This window comes from Cynara cardunculus (assembly GCF_001531365.2).
Source record: "Cynara cardunculus var. scolymus isolate 2C chromosome LG 13, CcrdV1, whole genome shotgun sequence".
NCBI classification, from domain to species: Eukaryota; Viridiplantae; Streptophyta; class Magnoliopsida; order Asterales; family Asteraceae; genus Cynara; species Cynara cardunculus.
The window spans coordinates 16,417,265-16,427,029 of NC_037540.1; the positions used below are offsets into that span (position 1 = coordinate 16,417,265).

A 9,765-nucleotide genomic window follows, 5' to 3' on the forward strand; every position below is an offset into this window, starting at 1 on the left:
TTGAACAAAAAAAACAAATTAGGCCCGACCGGGGCTCAACTCAGGCCCGTAAATGATCACCTACTGTACATGTAATTATTTTGTTTAGCAGACCCAATCCAAAATTTTGATATAATCACATGTACGAAATCTGTAATCTTTATATCTTCTTTATATAAAGAGAAAAGTCTAAAAAAAAATCAACAAACTTTCTTATTTTGAATGGTTTAGTTCCTAAACTATTTTTTTGAATGAAAAAATAATTAAACTTTCTCATTTTGAATGATTAAGTCTTTTAAACTATTTTTTTTGATGGAAAAAATCATTAAACTTTCATATTTTGAATGATTAAGACCCTGAATTTAAAAAAAAAATAGGAACAGTTTAAAAAAACCCAACAAACATTCTATTTTGAATAGTTAGTCCCTAAACTATTTTTTTTTAATAAAGAAACTGTTAAACTTTCTCATTTTGAGTGATTAAGTTCTTAAACTATTTTTTGAATGAAAAAATCATTAAACTTTTTATTTTTGTTCATTTTAGATAAAGTTTTGAAGAACTTGTTGAAACAAAAGATTTGCCTATAATTTTTATTTTATTTGTTGGATAATCTCTAAAGTTGCGTTTGGTATACTGAACATGACAGAATATAACATAATACATAGTATTGTTCCACGTTTGGTAGGATTTTTATGTGAAATATACAGAAATAAAGTGGAACAGACATGTTCCACCCCTACCCCATGAAACAAGCTGAAACAAGGTAAAAGATAGACCAAACTTATATTTTACCTATATAACCTCAAAATAAAATTTATTTTCTTCTAAAACATCATATACGTCTTCCTCTTTACATTTTATTCATTTTTTTAAACTTTATTTATTGTTCTTTGAACTTTAACTCTACTGTTACGGTTTTTATGTTTTGATTAATTTATTAAATATTAATATAAAAAATGATATTAGGAAGGTTCAAAATTTTAATGTAAACTACGTAAACCTTTTATTTTGGTGTTATTTAAATTGTATTTGACGAAAACTTTCTAATAATATATTTTGTTATATAAAATATATATTTTATTATAATTTAATAAATTACATAATTAATCAAAATATATAAATAGTTCATTAGAGGTAAATTGATCATTTTATCTGTTTTTATTCTACTAAGTTTTGTCTTGTCAAACATTAAACGTTTGATAAACGACCCGTTAACGAAGTTTGTTGTGATACCTTATTAAGATCGAAATTTTCATAAAAAAATATGAAACCATTTTCACTTTATACAAATATCTGATTATGATTGATAAAGTTACAATAATTACTAGATAGATTAGGTCTACTGGGTTCTTTAAAACAGAAATGTCAATCCTCCCACCAATAATATCATGACACGTGGTTAAATAAATTTCAAAATACATTTCCCTCTTCTAACTCTGTTTCTGCCTCTTTGTATCATGATCCTCTTCCTCCATGGCCTTCAATTTGTTCTTTATTGCAGCTATTTTCGCACTTCGGCTCATCTGTGCGGTCCCATTACCCGACTTACTCGACTCGATGCCGCTCGATTTGTTGGCCATTTCCATCAAGTACTTCTCTCTAGCAAGCCTCACGACCAAAGGGCGTCCACATGCCAACTTCCCGTGCATCTTCTCCTTGGCCCGTTTAGCTTCCTGCATACTCACTTTAAATCAAAAGAATTAGAAATTTGCCAAAGCAAAAATATGAGATTACACCGTGACGTGAACCTTACCTCCTTGGTGCTGAACTGTACGAACGCATAGCCACGTGGCGATCCACGTTTTGGGCCACGAGTATGCCAAAGGAAGTCCTCAAACACGATCTTTCCGAATGGAGAAAACATCTTTATCAGAGCAGCTCTGTGAAAGTATGACCGAATACTTGTAAAGCAACGACAATGGGTTATGCGGTAACAAAGTTGCTACAAAACCCTAACACCTGTGTTCCTCGACGTTTTTTATGAAGAAGGAAATGAGGGGAAAACGTAAAAAGCACGTTCCTCGAAACTTTTTAGGAGGAAAGGAATACGAGGGAAAATACAATTTTCCTCCCAAAGGTAGAAAGAAAGGGAAGGAAGAAAATGACAACCCTCAGATCATTTAGTGAAATTACAAACTACCCATCAATTTAACCATCACCAAAACAGATATAAAAGGTATATTTGTAAAAATACATCTTTCATTTCTTTTTTCTCTGGTTCAAAAACATGAAAACTTGTTTCCTTGCAGAAGGGTATATAGATTTGCTTACTCTGTTATTTTCAGATCAAGATTGCCAACATAAAGCCTGCTTTCACTTTTCTCATCAAAAACGATGTTGTTATCTTTGTCCTGCATTAGGTAAGAACATGGCCCTGTTAAGAGAGATCCCAAATGCCACAATCTAAATGAGCAAAAGAATAGCATTTCTTAACGGACTTCGTATTTTTTATTAGATGAGGGCAATGAGAGCACGAATATGACACAAATTGCAAGATAGTGGAGCTCAGGATACAAAAGTTACCATCTGCAGGAACTGGTATTGATGACAATCCTGCCAACTAAAAACAACCAAAGTGTGCGCTGCGTGTCACGGCACCTCCAGTTGAGAGATTTCTGAAAGCCTGCCAAATGCGAATAAGTTCACCCATTAAGATTGCATGAGTTAGAGTCCATATGGCACACCAATAAGATAACGACACATGGCTAAAAAATTCAAAAGATGAACAATGCACTGAACATGTACAGATTTAGAGTATATCTCCATTCACTCTAGATTATGGTTTCCTTCTTATCTATAGCAAAATCCTGTTCCAGTTTCTCTTTTATATTTCCAACCTTCACCTTTTGACTTGCATTAGGATATTGTTGCATCTTATTGACCATTGTTCCTCTTTTAGGATCATGACCACAGCAAAAGCTATGGATTTATATCTTGCAAGATTTCGAGTCTGTTCTGCTTTAATTAGAAGCATAGGTTCAGTCTGCACTGATACGCAATGGATGGAGAGTTATAGCTTTTACAAAAAAGAATGATGGATTTACTTAACAAGTGCGCTTGTTATAACATTGAGGGTCATCTCAACTGGCAAATAGGCCTTGGAGCTCCTCCGTCCTTCCCATAGGTGCCAGTTTGAGCCTCTGGACCACTCAAAATTTTCTCAATTGTTATCTTCAGGGCCTCATGGGATTAATCGAGGTGCGCATAAACCGTCCTGGACACCCACAGTTTCCAAAAAAAAGGAGCTGCCTCCACTAGGCTATCATGTTGGTCTAACTTATGAAACTTATACAATTAAGCATGCAGCTTTGTTGCAAGTCTTAGAATCACCAGATAAGTTTGTGCCAACACTACAATGTAAAATCTCAAATTCAGCCTACAGAAACAAAGAAGACAATGTGACAAAAGCAACACAATGCAACTAGACTTTCTAAATGATTCTTCACCAAATAATATATAAAGAAACCTCATGACTTTTAGGTGTCTTTTCAGAACACTTGTCACGAAAACAGCTTCTCTACTCCTAAGGATTGGAAGGTATGCATACATCATACCATCCCCAAACCCTACTTCCGGGTGGGATATACTGGATACATCTGGGTTGGTTTTTGGTAACACTTTCATTTAATAGCTTTTGGTTCACATTCTTATGTAATGCAAACAGAGATATGATTTGTGTTTACTATGTTTAATGGCTTAGCTTCATCAAAATTAAAAGTCAATGCGTTTTTGTACCAAAAACAATTTTACAATTTATATGTACCGATTATAAATTGTTATAAACTGATTTTGATTTTCTAAAAATGTGAAAGTTTGTCAAGTACCATTCTTTAACTAGTTTTCACTTTTTTAGTAAATGATAATCGCACAAACAAAAAAAAAAGACATTTATAAAGTGCAACCCACATATTCCAAAAAAAAGGCTGCAATTCTCCTTCTCAGCCTATATTAAAAGCCTAACTGAAGAGTATTCAGTCCTTGTGGTTTAATAACCCTTAGGTCCTGTTTGATTGGTTTTCCATGAAATCCTGTTCCTATTTATTTTTGTTTCTAATTCCATTTTTGGGATTTTTTTAGAAATTGGATGCAGTTACTAATTCATGATCTGGCATGTACAGAATGAAAACTTCATTCTCGATTCTACGAGAATTTTTATGAAAGCCTTTCATTTGCTTCTCTTCGATGGAAGTTTGATTTTCCCGGAATGTATCCTAATTTTTGGCCTAATTCTTCTTCTGATGATCGATTCAACCTCTGATCAAAAAGATATACCTTGGTTATATTTCATCTCTTCTCCTGTATGGATAAAGTTGTTTGTGCAGATTAATCTGTCTGTATAGATTGGGATGGTTTATGTTTGAGAGAGCTTTTTCATAGATAGAAGAAGTGTGTGGGAGGGGCAGGTCTGGAAAAAACTTGGCTTTCTGCATAAAGCTCTCCCCTAAAAGCTTAGTGAATAAGGCAATACCAACAGTCATGTATAGCTGACCAAATAAGTTGAGAGTCCCATTAAGCTGCTAACAAACAGGCCCTTGGTTCAAGTTCAAGGTCACAGCTTATACTGAAAATGACATGGAAACCAAACACTATCTATGGGCATCCCCACCAAATAACAAACTCCTATGCTAACAGACATTTAAATGAGTGAGAAACTTCCCAAAATAAATAGCACATAAAAGAATCACATAGAAGGATATAACTTCCTAAGCACAAGAAACCCGGCAAACTATTCACATGTTGGCTATCATTAGGATTTGTGTATTTTTGGTTGTTCTTACTTGGTAAATGAATCCTTTTGGTTGTATTAAGCACTATTCTAATTGTTCAGATGTGAAAATGGTAATACGTCGAATCTGCTCTCTAACATTGTTTAGGTAATATTCATGATTGTGTCACTAAAAAGATCTATCCAAGTAATTTTCAGATTAAAAAAAATATTAATATAGATTTTGTTGGAATTGGCCACACATATTGTTCTCTTAATAGAATTTGCAATAAGAATAATGTTTTGTGCAATAATTCTAGAAAAAAGGTATCAAATCCAAATCAATCTCTTGGTTAGAGAAAGTAGATGTCAAAGTTCAGCCCCCTTTCCTTTTGAATCAATAGATTACTATTTCAACCAAAAGGATTTCTTTACTAAGTAAGAACAACCAAAAAGTACACGAAACCCTAGTATTTGTTAATAGAAGATCAGCTCCAAAAATCCAAACAATAATCTAATCACACAGATACATGCGCATGTGTAACGAATAATTGATCTTAAACAAGATTACCTCACTCTTGAACCATTCAAAGACGACTCGGGAGCTCGATTGCATCAGCTAGGGTTCCAAATCCCTTCGAGCAGACGAAGACGAAATGGGGATACACAGCTTTATTCGCTGTATCTGGTTAATGAAGCCGTGTTGATCTTTGAACAATTAACATTTACAATTATTGGGCTGGGCTGGGCTGGGCTGGGCTGGGTTCCAACTTCAAAGTTGGACTTCAAATTGGTTTGTGGAGCAATGTTATAACAAAAACTATGGTATTCGGTCAGTTTTTACCTTAGGGCAAAATACATAAAATAACAATTTATTTTCATAAATTTCTTTATTATAGCATTATAATTTTAGTTTTTCTTATTACATCAATGTATTTTCAAATTATTTTTTATTATGATATTGTACTTTGAAAAATTTATTTAAATTCACCCATTATATCATATTTCTATATCATCTCATTGTCCACATAGGTTGTCCACATAGGTTATCCACATGTATTATAGTGATGTGACTTTCTTATTACAACATTATACTTTCAAAATTATTTTATTATAGCATCTATAGTTCTTATTAAACATTATACTTTTAATTTTAATATTTAGATATTTTACATGTTATTTAATAAATATATAAAATGAATTAAAAAAATCTAAATTATTCATTAATATACCAATATTAATAAAACTAGTAGAACACAACTTATCTCGTTAATATTTTTTTTAAATATGTGTTTTTTTAAAGAAAATAAGAATTGTTCCTATTTTATCAAAAAATATTATCTTTTAAAAAATATATTATATTTGTTCAACAATTTTTAATTGACGTAAAAATATATTAAATAAATTAGATTTTTTTTGAATTATTTATTAATATAAAAATATTTAAAAATTGTAAATCACAATTTATTTCTTTAACATTTTAAAGAGAACTTTAAAATATATGTATTTTTTTGAACAATATAAAATAAGAAATGTTACTTTTTACAAACAAAATATATCTCGAAAATAATGTATCATATTTATTTAAGAAATATTTTACTCTAAAATATTTAATTTGCATGTAACTTAATAAGAAAAAAGTCAAAAAAATAAATGTTTTTTTAAATCATAGCGATTAAAAATGAAAATCACTAATAATAATTTGAAATTGGTTTTTATTTTTATTTTATTAAGTAATTAAAATGATGTATCATCCACATCATCTCATTAAAGCCACACAAACAAAAAAAAGTCAAGGGGTTAACCAGTTTAAAAGGTAACAGTTTACTCATTGTTATAATGGGTAAAAAAATTAAAGTATAATGCATTAATAAAAAATAATTTGAAGGTACATTGTTGTAATATAGAAAACAAAAGTAAAATACTATAATAAGAAAATTTATGAAAGTAGATTGTTATTTCATACATTTAACCTTTTACCTTATATATACACGAATAACATTAATGGGTCTTTTATCTTCATTATGTTATGTATAGATTAAGTTGTCAGTATTATTTAAAATAATAGTTAATTTGGTATGCAAAAATACACACTATGAGTCTACACTTAAATATGGGAGTGTTTTTGTACTTTTATCCTTCTTTTTCTTTTTTTAATATATATATATATATAGGGTTTAGGGATGGTGATTTGCTCCGACCCGGTGGGAAACCCGGTTCACCCGACCCGAAGGGGGACGGGGATTCCCCACTAAAACGGATCTCGAGGCCGGGGATCCCCAGTAGACTCAAACCGGGGACGGGGCCGGGGCCGGGGCCGGGGTTGGGCCCGGGATCCCTGGTAAAATCAAACTAAATGATACCATTTATGAGGTTTGACCGGGGTTTTATCAGGGATTGCTAGAAATTTGACCGCGGACGGGATGATAATCCACGTACCCACCGGGGGACGTTATTACAAACCGGGGTCGGGGCCGGGATTACAAAACCCGCCCCATCCCCGCCCCGTTGCCATGCCTAATAGGGTTGGCTTCATGTGAGACTAGACTCTTTTCGTGAGAGCACAAATTAACACTATATTTTTCATAGGATAACATTGTGAAGGTACGAAAAATATCGAACCTTCACAACAAAGCACTGTGAAAGCTTACTTTCACGAAATTTTGCTGTAAAGATTCAGTGTTATTTGTGTGGTATCATGAAAACAGTATGGTCTCATAGGATTCCAAGTGTGTGTGTATGAAACAAAAAATATATGAAATGTGTTCATCATTAAATGAATTAGAAACAATTTTATCATATTAAACAATTTGATGAAAATTTTCACTAGAATAAACAATGAAATCGATTGTTTTAACGTTTTGTTTTAGTTTGTATTTTATCCCTCCACTATATATATATATATATATATATATATGTGTGTGTGTGTGTGTGTGTGTGTGTGTGTGTGTGTGTGTGTCTTATGTGTATGTGTGTAGAGGTTCAAAAAAGAATACCTTCATTTTAAAAAAACTTAAGAACACCCTTATCACATGTGATAATACACATAAGGGACATGGTTATATTGGACGACTTGGCCCGTGATCAAGGTCAGTCTTATGGTTTGGATGCCATGGGCGCAAGGACGATCCAATGGTTTTGGATGCCTTGGGCAGAGAACCAAAAGAATGCCTCTAATCCAATGAACTAATAACACACAAGTTTTTAAGGGGTTTGGAACCTAGTCAAGCTAGGCGGCTCATCCCTATGCTGATTACTATTGGGCAAAAAAAAAAGTTACAATGGGGGGACATAACCAAAACTTGGAACAATAAAACAATGATAAGATCATCTAAAACGGTGTCTTCATGCATTACGTAAAGAAAAATCTTCAATTAATCTATCATAATCAACATTTACTAAAAATTACTTTCAGTGCTCAAAATTGACAAGTTAAACATCTCTTGACTTATGGTAGTCCGCAAATATGACTTCAATAACTTCAATTTTGAAAAAACTTCGACAGATGCTACCGTGACTGGTATGGTTAAAAAAATCTTGTAGGCAAGCAACATGTGTGGGAACATATCCACCTTCCTTACAAACTTCATAACCTGAATAAATGTCCAAGAATTTTCTTCCCCGTATGCTTCATATGGCATCATGAACTGCAAAATTTGTAACTTTGTATAAAGATATTTTCCAGCAACATCATCACCTTGTGTCAAAGCAACCTCAAGATTCAAACAACATTTTTTTAATTCATCATCTTTCAAGTTAACCAACTTTGATGCATCAAAGAAGAACCTAATTATAGACTCAAAATGTTTCATCTGCACCAATCTACTTCTTAACTGAGAAAGTGTCATGTCAACTAAAACTAGAAAGTAATCAGTTCTAAATGATTCTCGTGCAGATTGTTGTTCTCTTTCACTATTTTGGATCTCATCAAATTGTTTCTTTTTCTACAAACATGATGTTTTACAAGAAATTTGGGTTCAACTCCAATGTTTTCTGCAATTTTCTTAGCTTCAATGATAGCTAAGTCAAATTCATTCCCTGTACATTTCAAAATAAATAACCAATCCTTCCAAGTTTTTTACCGCAATATCTAGAAGTATATTTTTTGTCTGTAACTTTTTACTTACCAAATTGATTCTATATAAAATTCAATGCCAAATAACCAAACTTAAAATAAATTCAAAACTTGAGAGCTCACCATGGATCAAAGATTCAACATCTCTGCACACTTTTCCATCTTTACATACACTGACTAATTTTATCAAAGCATTTTTTTATTTGGCCAAGTTGAGTTTTTTTTTTTTTTTTTTGCTTTAATACTTTCAACATTGCTTTCCCAACGAGTAGCACATAGAGACTTCAAAATCAAATCATCAATATATTAAAGTAAAACGTTTTTTTGTAGAATTAGAGAATACGGTATAAATTGTTTTACATGTACCAAAAAACAACGTTTTTGCTTTATGACAAGAGTTTATCATATCACACAAAACTAAATTAAGACAATGACATCTACATGACATATGAAAATCTCTATGGTTTATATCAAACAACCTTCTTTGAACACCTTGATGTTTTGCTTTCATATTATCATACCCCTGGCTCCATACACAATTAATATATAAATCAAGGGTTTTCAAAACATCTTGTAGCACATCAAAAAAGATCCTTATTAGATGTATCTTCTACAACCAAAACCTCCAAAAAGAACTCTTCTACTTTAATAAAAACACTCGACACATCTACATATCTTATAAATAGTTCTTTGTGACTTGCATCAGGAGTGCAATCAAGAATGACTGAAAAGTACTTTGCCTTTTTGACTTTTTCAATAATTGCACTTTTCATATTGAATGCTAATATTTCAATCAACTCATTCTGAATTTTATGACTAAGATAATGATTGGTTTCTTTTTCTTTAATCAAATAAAAATGGTGTTGCATGACAAGGTCAAACTCATCAATCATTTGAAGAATGCTTAAAAAATTACCAGTAGACTTTTCATAAAGTTTTTCATTTGATCGACGAAAAGCCAAATTATATTGTGCCAAACATTTCAAAACAACAATTATTCGAATCA

General features: G+C 32.0%; 1 protein-coding gene across 2 annotated transcripts; it reads right to left on the reverse strand.

The window, feature by feature from the left end:
* Positions 1-1,230: 1,230 nt before the first annotated feature.
* LOC112526107 (probable RNA-binding protein 18) lies at positions 1,231-5,351 on the reverse strand. Of its 2 annotated transcripts, none has more exons than XM_025136493.1 (5): positions 5,256-5,351; positions 2,503-2,602; positions 2,251-2,330; positions 1,733-1,859; positions 1,231-1,652 (listed from the first exon to the last, which is right to left on the reverse strand). In XM_025136493.1, the coding sequence occupies exons 2-5, from the start codon at positions 2,503-2,505 to the stop codon at positions 1,410-1,412; spliced, it is 453 nt and encodes a 150-aa protein (XP_024992261.1). In that variant the 5' UTR covers positions 2,506-2,602; positions 5,256-5,351; the 3' UTR covers positions 1,231-1,409. The 2 variants fall into 2 exon arrangements, with proteins under 2 accessions (XP_024992261.1, XP_024992262.1); XM_025136494.1 differs by having other exon boundaries at positions 1,231-1,663.
* Positions 5,352-9,765: the final 4,414 nt, after the last annotated feature.

Bases quoted from the DNA above. Each gene is read 5' to 3' on its own strand.
- LOC112526107 (XM_025136493.1), bottom strand. The intron at 1,860-2,250 runs GTAAGCAAATCT...ATACTTTCACAG, and splicing joins CTTGATCTGAAAATAACAGA to AGCTGCTCTGATAAAGATGT. The intron at 1,653-1,732 runs GTAAGGTTCACG...GTGAGTATGCAG, and splicing joins TACAGTTCAGCACCAAGGAG to GAAGCTAAACGGGCCAAGGA.